This window comes from Bombina bombina, chromosome 5 (genome assembly GCF_027579735.1).
Source record: "Bombina bombina isolate aBomBom1 chromosome 5, aBomBom1.pri, whole genome shotgun sequence".
Lineage (NCBI taxonomy): Eukaryota > Metazoa > Chordata > Amphibia > Anura > Bombinatoridae > Bombina > Bombina bombina.
The window spans coordinates 866,319,971-866,336,755 of record NC_069503.1 but is presented as its reverse complement, the minus strand read 5'-3'; the positions used below and the strand labels follow the sequence as shown (position 1 = coordinate 866,336,755).

Sequence of the window (16,785 nt, the reverse complement as noted above, 5' to 3'; positions counted from 1 at the left end):
CACCCCCTCTCATATTTATCTGGGCATATGTATGATTTACATATTTTGTCTTAATATATATTTGGGTGTTTTACACTAGTTATTTAAGGGCATTGTCTCAATATATATATTCTTTTATATTCCTATTATGGTACGATTCATATGAAATTGGTTTGCTACCATCTAGATCAATATGAGTTGTTCACCTAACAGAACAACCCCTATCATATTTATCTGGGCATAAGTTTGATATATATACCTTGTTTAATGTTTATGCATCTATATATGCACCATAGATGTGTATATATATTGTATCAGCTGTCAAGGGGGTCTTGTCGGACCGTGGCAGGCGAGGGTTCTGTTCTGTTATGACACATGTAATGTTGAGGTGCACATTCTTTGAGTGGTGGTTGCCAAGGGAGATACACTTGTCCGTGGGAGTGACGGTGGGTTTGGCACTGCAGAAGGAATGTACGGTTCATGGCCCCTCCTATTGAACGGATGTTATGCGCTACTATTGGAGCTAGGACTAGCGTTGTGTCGATATGTCAGATGTACTGGGGAGTTCTGTGGTGGCGATCGTGTGCTCTGGTGTACTTGACTAGTTTTTGGTCAGTTTCATACACAAACATCACTATTTGTAAGCGCATTGGGCCTTGATTATTATCAAGTAAGCTTAATATTAACACTATTACACGGACTGTCAGCGTATCATAAGGACCGGTGCATGCCTTTGATTATATATACCAGAAAGAATTGGTTGCTATACTCGCGCCCTCTAACACTGATGATTATAGGTGCAAAAAAGCCCCAAGACACTATTACGTCAGGAATCTAGCCGGGTATTAACAAAGTAAAACAAAATCTTCACATGAGCGAAAATAAAATAACGTATCCATTGAACCCAAATACTAATCCCGGTGACAAGTACGATTTTGTATTATAGGTCAAGTGTGCTGGTTTGTATTGTGTAAACAAGGGTTGCTATTTTGATACATTGGGACCAGTGTGAACTTTTTGTGCGATACAATGTTAACATATTTTATGCCTGTAACAGCACGTCTCAATAGGCTAGCAGGGGAAAAGGGTGATCAGATGCATTTATGTTTTTCTCTATACATATCGCTTGATCACATTTTGCAATATCATGTTCAAATTGAGCTACAATATTATGTTTAATATAAGCATTTTTGCGTCCACACGATCATTTATGTGATGTTAAATTTATGTGATCATTTATGTGATGTTATGTTAACATATATATATATATATACAACAATTTTAGGAGACATGTTTTAGGGATTTGTGAAAATCTGTATAAAAGCTGTTGATCACTTGTTAAAAGATCTGTTTAACCCTGTAACCATACCAACTAATTACATACCGGTATAGGTTCTGTTGGTGCATTAATTACCTGACCAATTAGACTGTGGTTTTATTTTTTCAAATCCTGTTAAATAGCAAGTGTTTTTTAATATGTGTTATGTTTTAGCCTGATGAAACAGCTCTGAGTAGCTGAGAAACGCGTTGCATTTTTAATAAAGTTCTTTTAATATAGATTTGCTATTTTTTTGGTGTATATTATTTTATACACTTTGCTGGTCATTTGGCATATTTTCCTGAGACTTTCTGCTGTGTTTTGCCTTGAGGATACAGTCTGATGGACGGCTGTGAGGTTCCAGCTTGCTGTTAATGCACCTGAAGGTGCTTTGGATCTTGTAAGTGCAACCTTATAGCTTATTGCTGCATGGTTATCAACGGTATTGGCAGGGCCGCCACTAGAAATTTTGAGGACCCTGACTTAACCATTGATCAGGCCCCCCCCCCCCTTTGACATGTGCAATTTTTGACCAGGTGACTAAAACGTATATGCACTTTATTCTTAAGTGTCTATTTAAACTTGGAAATGTTGTAAAGGTAGTAACATACAAACACACAGACACACTCATACACTGAAACACACACACATAAGGATTCACATACAGACACTCTAGCAGACACGCAAAGAAACACACAAACACACTCAGACACAGACACCCAAACAGACACTCAGCACTTGATTACATTGACCTAACAAGTAATGAGGTAGACTACAGTTTTGTAAAAAAAAAAGGAGATTTAAAAAACAAAATATGGAGTTCTGATTATCTTTTTGTAAAGGAAGATGCCAACTAAATGATGACAACAGCATGCAGTGGCTGAAAGGAAGGGCCCTGAACTGCCTAAATAATAATTTAAAGGTTAAATGGTGGATTGGTGACTTCCGTAAAGGTCTCATTAGTCTCAAAGTCTGTAGAAAGATGTGAATAATCAGTAGTAAGGTCAAAATGTCCTAAAAAGGAACAGACAATAGACACACACACAAACTCAAACTTGCACATACACCCAAGGAAACACCGACAGAGACAGCCTCAGAAAACACAAAAAGACATACACACATTCACACAGAGACACCCACAGAAAACACACAAAGACATACACATAAAACACAGAAAGACATACATACACACACTCTCACTGAGACATCCACAGAAACCACACACAGTCACAGAGACATCCACAGAAAACACAGACATACATACACACACACCTTTACAGAGACATCCACAGAAAACAGATATACATACCCACCCTCACAGAGGCATCCAGAGAAAATACACAAAGGCAAACATACACACACCCTCACAGAGACTCCCATAGAAAAAGCTCAAAGGTATATGCACACACCCTTACAGACATCCACAGAAAATGCACAAAGACATACACACCCACCCTCACAGAGAGACCCACAGAAAAAAAAAACATACACACTCAGACACAAACCAAAGCACAAAGACGTAAACACAACATCCACAGAAATACTCACAGGAGGAAACATGTATGCACCTTGCATCTCCTAAATCAACAGTGTGTGACATGCATGATAAAAAAAATTGCAGAAAGTAAGAGAACACTTTTTAAAGAATCATATTTGTAAATGTGTAAAAAAAAATGTTGTTGTTTTTTGTTCTTGCCTCATGGGGCCCCCCTGGCCCATTGGGCCCCTGACAGGAGTCACCCCTGTCACCCCCTGATGGCGGCCCTGGGTATTGGGCTATGTTTGTGTGCTTTGTGTCTATCCAGGAACTTCACTACAGGCTATCCTAAGGACCCACTATTGACTGTGTGCTGCAGATATACAGTGAGCTGGATCACTGAGAGACTCCAGTCTGCACCAATAGCACCGTGGGGTGCGCTCCGTTTGTGAGTATATACTTGCAATTTTTAATATCCTTCATTGCTCTGGCGGTACTAGGCCATGTTGGCGCCTCTGTTTCTTTCTCTCTCTACAGTTTACAGTTCAGGATGACCATCCTATGACAGAGAGCTGCCACATCATCTTCGGATCTATACTTACCTTTGGGTATATGGACATTGTCTAGATTATTGTGATCAGACGCTGTTTGTTTATATATTTTTTTGTATTATCAATGCTATTTGGATTGTCTATTGTTTAAGAAGGCGCCCCCTAAAGGTGTGGTACACGGTGGTGTATACCACACTTTTATATAACTTTAATATGGTTCCTGACCCACACCTGCACAAATGAACACCCCAAAACCGAAAACTAGATAGGTCGACTTTAGATATGTCAAAACATTTTTACTCTCTTATAGCCCAAGCAAACCTCTATGACATGTGGCGCTCCCTCCCCTCCACTTCTAAGGACTTTACATATTACTCCCAAGTACATGATTCCTACTCTAGGATTGATTACCTTTTCTGTAATCTTTGGCTGTTGGATAAAATAAAGAATTCTGAATTGGGGAATGTAACTTGATCTGATCACTGTCCGGTAACAATCCAATTGTCTGACCTATCCTCACCCATGGGTAGACCCTCATGGCGTTTATTAGATTCCCAAATTTCCGTACCTGGAGTAATAGATACTATTAAGACTGAGAACCACCATTATTTACTATCCAATGATAAAGGGGATGTCAATGATCTTTGCTTATGGGATTCGTTGAAAGCCTATCTTAGAGGCCTGTTTATAAAAATCCAGGCCCAATCACGTAAAAGATCCATCAAGACCTCCGCTCACTTCAGGCCACGAACAAGACAACTCTAAATCCCATATCTTTTCAATCCAACAATCAATTAGACTTTTAGAGAACCAAAGGGTACAAGATCGGTTAAGAGATGCAAAACGCCTTTTCTACACGAAAGACAACAATCTGGTTTACCTATTAGCTAGAAAATTACGAGAGTGCACTGCACAAGCCTGAATCCCCCACTTACATACTAGAGGCACTACCTTAACAAACCCGACAGACATTGGAACCAAATTCGCCAACTACTATTTGCAACTCTATAACTTACGCTCTTCTTGTGAGCAATCAGCCCAAACAGATGAGTGAATAAACGCCTTCCTCTCTACACTTAATCTCCCACATCTCACTCAAGAACAAGTTGAGTTATTAGACTCACCGTTCACCGCTGAAGAAATCAGGTCAACCATATCTAAATTAAAACCAAGTAAGTCTCCGGGACCTGATAGTTATACTGATGTTGTTTATAAGATGTTCTCCACTCAATTAACCCCACTATTGTTATGAGTATTCAAATTTGCAGGACTTCAGGGAGATTTTCCTGAAGAATTCTTGCAAGCTTCTATAATTACTCTCCCCAAACCGGGGAAAACTCCTGATGTCTGCACACACTTCTGACCTTTATCTTTATTAAACCTTGATGTCAAACTATATGCTAAGAATATTGCTAGTAGGTTGAATAGAATCATAAGAGAACAGGAAAACAAACAGTGAACGCAGCCGGCCGGTCACCCTATAAACCGGAAGTCAGTCCAGATACCAAACCGCGAAGCAAAGCGGTATGGAAAGGAGTCCCAAACAAACAGAGCAACTACATGGACGGAGAGCCGTAGCCGGAGAGCAAGGGATCAGATTGCCATAGGTAAGAAAGTAGAAAAAATCGGCAGGCTCTCAATCCAGAACTTATGATAAAACTGAAAATTTATTAGACAACGTTAAAAAGGTACACATCAGACATGGCAGTAAAAACAGAGCAGGTAATCTTACATGTTTCACGTCCCCTACAGGCGCTTACTCATAGATGAGGGACTCTATGAGAAACCTCATCTATTTATGCAGTGAGAGTCATAGATTTAACTATTGCCTTGCCTCACAGTCAAAATGAGAAAAAAAGGTTAAAAAAAGACTGCAATGTGAATTAGATACACGGGTAGAATCCCAAAAGGCAAGATGAATAATTAAATAGATGAGAGCAAGCTGCGCACAAGACTAGATGTACAGACATTTCATACAATATGATAGAGGTTTTAGATAGAGAGCAAATACACTTAATAATAGACATTATAAGATAATTTTTATGCCAGATAATATAACTCCTTATATTAAATGTTTAGATAGAAGTCAAGCTGATACTACAATAGTAAATATATAAATAATAAATATATAGAAACTAAATACAGCAAAAACTAAGAGAAACAAAACAAAAACAAAGTTCAACTATATATAATCACATATGAACCCCTGTAGATGAAGATAGAGTATGATATCAATAAGTAAAGAGAATATATTTTCAATTCAATCAAGACATGAATAGTGATGTCAATATGTCAATATGTCAATATAAAGTGAACAATTCTACAGTTAGTAAATGGAACAAATACCTATTTTAATAATAGAGAACTAAATTAGTTAATATTAATTATCAATAAAATAATCTATATCGCATTCTCTATTCATGCCTTGGGGGGCAAGGGTCTTTAATTTAAGGGTCCAATAAAGTTCCTTCTTCTCTAAGATTTTGGCCCTATTTCCTCCTCTGATTGGCACTACAGCCATATCTATAATTTGAACAGAAAGACTGGCTATATAAGTTAGATGATGATTATTAAAATGATTAGCAACTGCAGAATCTTTATTATAGTTTTTAACATCTCTTACGTGATCACTGTATCTGGTCCTGAGCATTCTGGTCGTTTGGCCAACATATTGACAATTACAAAGTTTGCATGTTAAAAGATAGACTACAAATTGAGAACCCCAATTTGCATAAAAACTTATGTCATAAATAAGTTTCATTTATTTATTGATAGTGTAGTGTTAGGTTTAATTGTAACTTAGGTTAGGATTTATTTTATAGGTAATTTTGTAATTATTTTAACTAGGTAGCTATTAAATAGTAAATAACTATTTAATAGATATTGTACTTAGTTTAAATAAATACAAAGTTGCCTGTAAAATAAATATAAATCCTAAAATAGCTACAATATAATTATTCGTTATATTGTAGCTATATTAGAGTTTATTTTACAGGTAAGTATTTAGCTTTAAATAGGAATACTTTAGTTAATAAGATTTAATTTATTTCGTTAGATTAAAATTATATTTAACTTAGGAGGGTGTTAGGGTTAGACTTAGCTTTAGGGGTTAATACATTTATTAGAGTAGCGGCGAGGTCCGGTCGGCAGATTAGGGGTTAATACTTGAAGTTAGGTGGCGGCGATGTTAGGGAGGGCAGATTAGGGGTTAATACTATTTATTATAGGGTTTGCAAGGCGGGAGTGCGGTGGTTTAGGGGTTAATACATTTATTAGAGTAGCGGCGAGGTACGGTCGGCAGATTAGGGTTTAATAAGTGTAGGTAAGGTAGGGGCGACGTTGGGGGGGCATATTAGGGGTTAATAAATATTATGTAGGTGTCGGCGATGTTAGGGGCAGCAGATTAGGGGTTCATAGGTGGTGGCGGTGTGCGGTCGGCAGATTAGGGGTTAAAAATATTTATTATAGTGGGGGGACCTCGGTTTAGGGGTACATAGGTAGTTTATGGGTGTTAGTGTACTTTATAGCACAGTAGTTAAGAGCTTTATAAAACGGCGTTAGCCCAGAAAGCTCTTAACTACTGACTTTTTTCTGCGGCTGGAGTCTTGTCGGTAGAGGGTCTACCGCTCACTTCAGCCAAGACTCTAAATACCGGCGTTAGGCAGATCCCATTGAAAAGATAGGATATGCAATTGGCGTAAGGGGATCTGCGGTATGGAAAAGTCGCAGCTTGAAAGTGAGCATTAGACCCTTTCCTGCCTGACTCTAAATACCAGCGGCCGGCCAAAACCAGCGTTAGGACCCCTTAACGCTGCTTTTGACGGCTAACGCAGAACTCTAAATCTAGCCGTTCGTTTTCATATGAGGTACAGTGCTTTGTTTTTTGCTTTTAAGAATAATATTACATTTATCAGATTAGATTGTAATGTACATTAGTATATACTGTATCAGTCATAATCACAATGGAAAATTAGCTTCAAAGTGTTGCAAAAAATGAACATAAAAGATACACCTACCATTGTGCTGTGGAACAGGCTGAAAAGGTACAAAAGAAATCATTAGATGTGTTTATAGCATTGTTAAATTCTAGAGAACAGTTTGAACATTTTATATACTTTGCTATATTTGTGGCTGAACTTGCTGATAGTAGTAGTCAGTAATGGACACCAGATTATTATTCCTTATCAATTTATGATCAATGATTATAAACATTGAAAATGACTTTGCAGTTTATCTTTCCCATATCTCATGTTTTAATGATGACTGTAGTTTTTAATGGATATATTTAGGTACATACAACAAAAGTTTACTTATGTACCATAAGCAGCATTGACAAGCTAGGAATTTATTTAGCACTTTCAAAACTGAGATGTAAAATTTTCTCCCCTTCAATGTGTTCCCAGTGATCCATTTCATCTATTGCAACAAATTAAATTGTTTACAAATAGCTAATTTGCCTTTATTGTTTTATTTGAACTAGCTGATTTTGACTATCAAGTCCGGAAAATATGACGAAAATGTCAATGCTGCAATATAGGCTACAGAAAAGCTATGTAGACAAGAGGAAACAACAGAAAACAACCTCTCAGTGTGGGGGGGGGGGGGGGAAGGTTAGGACCATTTGAAGAAGTCTTCCTGCATCTGCATACCTGACTATGCTATCCCTTTAAGGTTGTGCTATGACTTCTCAAATTCTATAATGTCTTTCCCTTTAACATACTAACAAAACCATAAGCAACAACTAAGAAAACCACATTTAAAAAAAGCATTTCTAGCCTCAGTTCAATCACCTGCTCACATTGTTGTTATTGAGATAACTAGAATTCTTTTCAGAGGAATAGTTAATCATACCAAGTTAAAGGGACATTAAACACTAAATAAATGCTAGATAAAATTATGCATTCAAAGATAAGATTAGTCTGAGAATCACATGTAGATCTATATTTTTTTAGCTTCATTAGCTGTTTAAATAGTGACAAAATAAGTGTAAAGTTGTAATGTCTATAAAACAATGGAAGCTGCCATGTTGTAACTTAGGTTGCCTATTCTGCTGTGGCTAATTAGGAACAGTTATAAATAAGTCACTTGCGTGTGCAGCCAATGGCTGTGTGGCATTTAACAGTGTTCTGCACTTTTTATAACAGAAACTGAAAAGCTCACATATTCAGAATGGAATTACAGGAAAAGGGGACAAAATAAAGAATGAAAGCATATTGCAGAGTTTATTTTATATATATATATATATATATATATATATATATATATATATATATACTGTATATATATATATATACATATACGATTTATCATTTTATTTTACCATCTTAAAGTGTTTAAAGGGATAGGAAAGTCAAAATTAAACTTGCATGATTCATATAGAGCGTGTCATTTTAAAACACTTTTAATTCACTTCTATTTTCAAATGTGCTTCGTTTTCTTAGTATCCCTTCTTAAAAAACTGAACACGCACATATCATACACTAGTGGGAGCTGCTGCTAATTGGTGCCTGCACACATTTGTCTCTTGTGATTGGCTAAATAGATATTTTAAGCTTCCTGTCAGTAATGCAATGGTGTCCCTTCAGTAATGGATAACAAAAGAATTAAGAAAATTTGATAATATAATTAAATTGGAAAGTTGTCTAAAATTGTATGTTCTATCTGAATCATAAAAGAAAATGTTGGGGTTAACTATCCCTTTAATGTCCCTTTAAAAAAGTTTTCATCAGCATAAATATCACAAATGCGCTTTGCAATACATGTATCATATATATATATATATATATATACATACACACATATACAAACACACTTCTTTTGTTTTCTTTTGTTTTTACTTATAGAGCCAAAAATAAATGTCAATGTTTCCTTCTTGGGACATATTAATGGATATTTTAGTTATTTAGATACAACCGCACATGAATGGGATTATCCTTAGGCATTAAAGCTAGTTAAAATACTGGGAGACTTCTCTATTAAAAGCTAAGCTATTGCTCAGATTCTTTTATTGCCGCTACTGATATGAACAGATTTCCAGTCCCTTTGCCAACATCATCACTTATTACATTCTACTGGAATAACTAATATAATGCTGATAGTTTCCTATAACAGTTGATCTTATGTGTAGCAGCCACAATGCTATCACAAACCTCATTTGTTATCATTATATAAGTGTAAACCAAACCACACTATCCCTAAACACACCACACTAAACCTAAACACGAAACCACACTGTCCCTAAACACAACACCACACACTGTCCCTAAACACGACACCCCACTGTCCCCAAACACAACACCCCACTGTCCCCAAACACAACACCACACTGTCCCCAAACACAACACCACACTATCCCTAAACACAACACCACACTATCCCTAAACACAACACCCCACTGTCTCTAAAAACAACACCACATTATCCCTAAACACAACACCACGCTATCCATAAACACAACACCCTACTGTCCCTAAACGCAACACCCCACTGTCGGTAAACACAACACCCCTCTGTCCCTAAACACACCACCACACTATCCCTAAACACAACAGAACACCACACTGTCCCTAAACACAACACCACACTGTCCCTAAACACAACACCACACTGTCCCTAAAAACAACACCATATTGTCCCTAAACACACCACCACACTATCCCTAAACACAACAGAACACCACACTGTCCCTAAACACACCACCACACTATCCCTAAACACAACAGAACACCACACTGTCTCTAAACACACCACACTATCCCTAAACACAACACAACACCACACTGTCCCTAAACACAACACCACACTCTCCCTAAAAATAACACCATATTGTCCCTAAACACAACACCACACTGTCCCTAAACACAACACTACACTGTCCCTAAACACAACACCACACTGTCCCTAAACACAACACTACACTGTCCCTAAACACAACACCACACTGTCCCTAAAAACAACACCATATTGTCTCTAAACACAACACCACACTATCCCTAAACACAACAGAACACCACACTGTCCCTAAACACACCACCACACTATCCCTAAACACAACAGAACACCACACTGTCCCTAAACACACCACACTATCCCTAAACACAACACAACACCACACTGTCCCTAAACACAACACCACACTCTCCCTAAAAATAACACCATATTGTCCCTAAACACAACACTACACTGTCCCTAAACACAACACCACACTGTCCCTAAAAACAACACCATATTGTCCCTAAACACAACACCACAATATCCCTAAACACAACAGAACACCACACTGTCCCTAAACACACCACCACACTATCCCTAAACACAACAGAACACCACACTGTCCCTAAACACACCACACTATCCCTAAACACAACACAACACCACACTGTCCCTAAACATAACACTACACTGTCCCTAAACACAACACCACACTGTCCCTAAACACTACAACACACTGTCACTAAACACAACCTTGTGCCAGCACAATTACCTTTACCTTGATCCAGTTCTCCAACATGACCACTTGTTCAACATCCTAGAACACAATCCCTTAGTACTAGAACCTTTAGCATAATACCTTTTCCCCAGCCTTAGCAACTATTGTCCTCTAGATCAGTGTTTTTCAACCAGTGTGCCGTGAGAGATCCTCAGGTGTGCTGCGGCAGACTGACAACAGTGTGACATTTTTTAAATTTTGCTTGTTTTTTATTCTGGGTCGTTTTTTTTTTTTTTTGAGTGAGATGATGACTGAGGGTAACAGCGCAGCGGCAGCTCGCTTCCCCGACCCGTGTTCACACTTGGAAGGAACCCCCACCCACCACAACACGTCTAGTGCCGGATCTACACGCTGCGACACTTCAATCCCCCATGCATGTTGGCGCAGCTTTGCTCCTCCTCCAGAACAATTCCAGCCAGCGGGGGTGTCCCTCTTTCAAATTTTGAAACATTGGGAGGTATTTGACAGGCTCATCAGGCATCATTTACGACCATGACATATTGACATTCATTCACAGACAATCATTATGATTGTTTGTGAATGAATGTCAATATGGCATGTATAGTTTATATATATATATATATATATATATATATATATATATATATATATGCTGTAATAGGCTACAATGTGTGATTTTGTAAAATTTTGGGATGGTGGTGTGCCGCAGGATATTTTAATGTAAAAAAGCGTGCCACAGCAAAAAAAAGGTTGAAAATCACTGCTCTAGATAAACCTTTCTCCGCAGCAATTCCCCCTTGTAATAATATAATTTATTAACAGAAACGTATGTATGTGTCTCTGGGTTTATTTCAGCAGATATATTTTTAAGGGATATAAAACCCAAAATTGAAATGTAGCCACCAATCAGCAGGTGCTACCCAGGGTCTGAACCAAAAATGGGTTGTTCCTAAGCTTACATTCCTGCTTTTTAAAAATAAAGATACCACGAGAACGAAGAAAAATGTATAATAGGATTAAATTAGAAAGTTGATTAAAAATGAATGCTCTGTCTGAATCATGAAAGAAAAAGTGTCAGTTTTGTGTCCCTTTAATTGAATTTTTGGAGGTATTTGGGGAGTTTGATTTTGTTAAGCGGTAATAGGAGGGTTGTGTATATGGGTCATTGTATAGGGGTAAAGGTAATAAATATTAACACTATGTTTTTCCCATAAGCTATATGATCATAAAAAGGATTCACTATAACTGCAAACATAAAAAATATGCATTCAAATATCAAAGATATACAAATCATAGGTGACACCTTTATCATGCATTTCTAGGTTTTACAATACTTACTATTACCTATATATTATTTTAATATAACTTAGGACAAAGGTAAACATAGATAGAAACAGGTGAATCATATTTTCATATATTAAAAGATTTTACATTTTCCCTGTAATATGTCTGTAGTTTCAATATGAAAGATTTTAAAGTAAACACAAGTAAAAATAATAAATGTTACTTACCAACCCAACCACACATTTAAGAACAAGCAAAATTAAAAGAAATGTTGCTGAGCCCATTGTTGAACTGTTCCCGATCACAGTTCTTTGGACTACGGTATCCAGATGATTTTCACCTTTTATTGACACACTCAAATTATGTTTTATGAACTTTGTTCTGATAGATAAGATGCGTGTAAGTTATATATTTATCATTGACAAACTCTTGAACTGCTTACACCAGTAGCATTATGCTGGACAATATAAAGTCTATAAACGTAGCTGCCTAGATAGCTGTAGTAGTATATATTGCATAGTGATTAATGCAGCAACATTATAAGTATTTGTCTACTTGCAAATTAACCCATAACTTTTTTTTGTACCTTAAACTTCCAACTGTATGCATGTTCCAAATGGTTTCCATAACAATGGTAGACTAAATACAATCTCAAGTAAGTTTGTATTAGTATTAGTTTAAAAAACTTCAAGTGTTCCCAGGGGTCAGGTCCAGTGGGAACACATGGGAACAGAGTTCCTGCACTATTTTTGCAGGTGGAACTAAGTTTCCCCTGGACAGAGTACGCTGCTTCTGCTAATGGGAGGAGCTGAAGCACAGTCTGGTTAGAGGGATAATGAGATCCTCTAGTAATGGGTAGCAACACTTCTTACAATACAGTACACTAAATGCAAGCCTGTCAGCGGTCCTGCTGTGTGATCACCCCGCACTGTATGGAACACATGGTGCTTACATTTCTATGTGGCTTGCTCTGGTTACTTTAGCTTCCATCATCAGAAATAGGACTATTGCACCTTAAATGGACACCGAACCCAAATTTTTTTTCTTTCGTGATTCAGATAAAGCATGCAATTTTAAGCAACTTTCTAATTTACTCCTATTACCAAATTTTCTTTGTTCTCTTGCTATCCCTATACCGCCGCCACCTATATTAAATTATTTAACCCCTAAAATACTAAACTATCCCTACCACTAAACCTAAGTCTAACCCTACAAATAGCCCTGAAAAGGGCTTTTTGCTTGGCATTACCCCAAAGTAAACAGCTCTATTGCCCGCCCTTAAAAGGGCTTTTTGCGGGCCATTGCCCTAAAGTAATCAGCTCTTTTACCAGCCCTTAAAAGGGCTTTTTGCGGGGCTTTGTCACAAAGTAATCAGCTCTTTTGCATCTAATCTAAATCCCCCTACACCGCCGCCACCTATACTAAATACATTAACCCCTAATCTAATCCCCCTACACCGCCGCCACCTATATTAAATACATAAACCCCTATTCTAATCCCCCTACACTGCCGCCACCTATATTAACTATATTAACCCTAATTATATTAGGGTTAATATAGTTAATATAGTTATTGTATTATATATATTAACTATATTAACCCTAATTATATTAGAGGTAATATAGTTATTATATTATATATATATTAAGTATAATAACCCTATCTAACTCTAACACCCCTAACTAAATTCTTATTAAAATAAATCTAATTAATATTAATATTATTAATTAAAATATTCCTATTTAAATCTAAATACTTACCTTACTTATTTTATTAGGGGGCTTAGAATAGGTGTAATTAGCTTAAAATTCTTGTAATCTTTTTTTATTTTTTGTAATTTAGTGTTTGTTTGTTTTTTGTAATTTAGTTTAGTGTATTTAATTGTATTTTAGTTTAGATATTTGTAGTTTATTTAACTTATTGATAGTGTAGGTGTATTTTTAACTTAGGTTAGGATTTATTTTACAGGTAAATTGGTAATTATTTTAACAAGGTAGCTATTAAATAGTTATTAACTATTTAATAGCTATTGTACCTAGTTAAAATAAATACCAAGTTACCTGTAAAATAAATATAAACCCTAAAATAGCTACAATGTAATTATTAATTATATTGTAGCTATCTTAGGGTTTATTTTATAGGTAAGTATTTAGATTTAAATAGGAATATTTTAATTAATAATATTAATATTAATTATATTTATTTTAATAAGAATTTAGTTAGGGGTGTTAGAGTTAGGGTTATTATACTTAATATATATATAATATAATAACTATATTAACTATATTAACCCTAATTTAAGGGCTGGCAACAGAGCTGTTTACTTTGGGGTAATGCCACGCAAAAAGTCCTTTTCAGGGCTATTTGTAGGGTTAGACTTAGGTTTAGTGGTAGGGATAGTTTAGTATTTTAGGGGTTAATTAATTTAATATAGGTGGCGGCGGTATAGGGGGATTAGATTAGGGGTTAATTAATTTAATATAGGTGGCGGCGGTGTAGGGGGATTAAATTAGGGGTTAATAATTTAATATAGCTGGCGGCAGGGTAGGGGGATTAGATTAGGGGTTAATAATTTTAATATAGCTGGCGGCGGGGTAGGAGCTCACATTAGGGGGTAGGTAATATAGCTGGCGGCGGGGTAGGAGCTCACATTAGGGGGTAGTTAATGTAGCTGGCGGCGGTATAGAGGCTCACAATAGGGGGTAGTTAATGTAGCTGGCGGCGGTATAGGGGCTCACATTAGGGGGTAGTTAATGTAGCTGGCGGTGGTATAGGGGCTCACATTAGGGGGTAGTTAATGTAGCTGGCGGCGGGGTAGGAGCTCACATTAGGGGGTAGTTAATGTAGGTGGCGGCGGGGTAGGAAGTCACATTAGGGGGTAGTTAATGTATGTGAGGCGGGGTAGGAAGTCACATTAGGGGGTAGGTAATGTAGGTGGGGGCAGGGTCCGGGAGCGGCAGTTTAGGGGTTAATAACTTTATTAGGTGGCGGCGGGGTCCGGGAGCATCAGTTTAGGGGTTAATACATTTTTTATTATTAGGAGAGTGAGGGGGGGGATAGCGGATAGAGGGTTAGACGTGTCGGGCTATGTTTGGGAGGCGTGTTAGACAGTACGGGAGATTTAATAACTTAGTCAGGTTTTGTAGGCGCCTGCAGTTTCTAAAGTGCCGTAAGTCACTGGCGACTCCAGAAATTTGTACTTACGCAGATTTCTGGACATCACTGGTTTATCCGACTTACGGCACTTTAGCATCTGACGGCGCAGTATATGGGATAGCTCGAGTTGCGAGCTGAAACTACGGGCGGCGGGGGTTCCCTCGCTTGCGTCACAAACTACGATCTATATCGGATCGCGCCCTTGAAGTCAAGTTATCATAAAATATATGGGACAACCAATAGGTGTTGTTGGTGGTTGATAAAGTCACAGTCAGTCTCAGTGGTCCTTTAGTTTCGATACATGCTGAGCCCCAAGACGATATGCAGGACCTGTCGAGGACATTTTGAGTAGGTATTGCTTTATTTAAAAAGGACTTATCTCAAAAGGTGTTTATGCAAAGAAACAATATGATCATTATACATTCTAAACAAAATGCCAATTTTCTTTTTCTTTCCTCATTTGTGTTTGCATAATTAAACCTTTGCCTGGTGGGAGGCACTGCTAAATGAAAAGAAACAGACCATGAGATCACAATAAGGACATTTAAAACTTAGACACATTTCATTTAGTAATTACATGTGTAATGGATTGCTTTATTGTAAAAAAAAATTTTAAATGGAGAAATTAATGATTTTGTTGGGGACTTCCTAAAATGTAGAAATTGCTTAAAAGGACAGTATACACCAATATTCATATTACTGCATGTAATAGACACTACTATAAATAATAATATGCACCGATACGTATCTAAAAATTCAGTATAAAACCTTTTAAAAGCTTACTTAGAAGATCCCAGTTTAGCTCTGTTGTAAAGGTTAGCTGGAACACCCATTGAAAGTGGTTGTATACTAAACATAGAAGACACTCCCCCCTCCCCTGCATATAAAAAGACTCTTTACACAAACAGGAACAATCTGTAGTAGGTATACATAGTATACTTCTAAAACTTAGGGCTTGGATAGGTTAAAAATAAGCAAAACTATACTTAAAAAAAACAAAAACTGTATAGGCTATATAAATGGATCATCTACAAAACATTTATGCAAAGAAAAATCTAGTGTATAATGTCCCTTTAATGTTAATGTGTAAAAAGGTGCCTAAACATCTATCAATCATCACAAAACTATATACAGACAAGGATTATCACTGCCCAAGCCTATTCAAGAAGTTTCATGAGTTTTGGATTCCCACACTATAAATAAATAGTGTTTTGGGCTGTTTAACATACAAAAATTACCTTTAATATCACTCAGTTGTACCCAGTATTCTACTAGGCACGTGCATTCGGACTATTAGCTAGCAAACAAATGCTGAATATGGCCACCACCATATTCAACTATTTTTGGAGCAGATTTCTTACTGTGAAAGTGCAACACACTAAAAATGTGTGCAAATCCAGATCTTAGTGTAAATAAAAAGAGAGAAGCGCTCAACCTGGGAATGAACAATAGCATAATAGCTTGTTCTATGGCTAGTTACCACCCTAGAAGCAGCCTCATTTTGCTCAACATGTGCCTTTCACATAGAAGAACTTTCCTGATGCATATCAGTCTGATTCTGACTTCACAG

At 37.0% G+C, this 16,785-nt stretch overlaps 1 protein-coding gene across 1 annotated transcript in view; it reads right to left on the bottom strand.

The window, feature by feature from the left end:
- Nucleotides 1-12,360, bottom strand: part of MEP1B (meprin A subunit beta) — a 129,861-nt gene extending 117,501 nt beyond the window's left edge. Inside the window, exons 1-2 of the mRNA XM_053713136.1 lie at nucleotides 12,287-12,360; nucleotides 7,342-7,360 (exon numbers count right to left, since the gene is read on the bottom strand). Coding sequence (XP_053569111.1) covers nucleotides 7,342-7,360; nucleotides 12,287-12,343 — 76 coding nt within the window. The 5' untranslated portion in view covers nucleotides 12,344-12,360. The remainder of the gene's footprint in view (nucleotides 1-7,341; nucleotides 7,361-12,286) is intronic.
- Nucleotides 12,361-16,785: the final 4,425 nt, after the last annotated feature.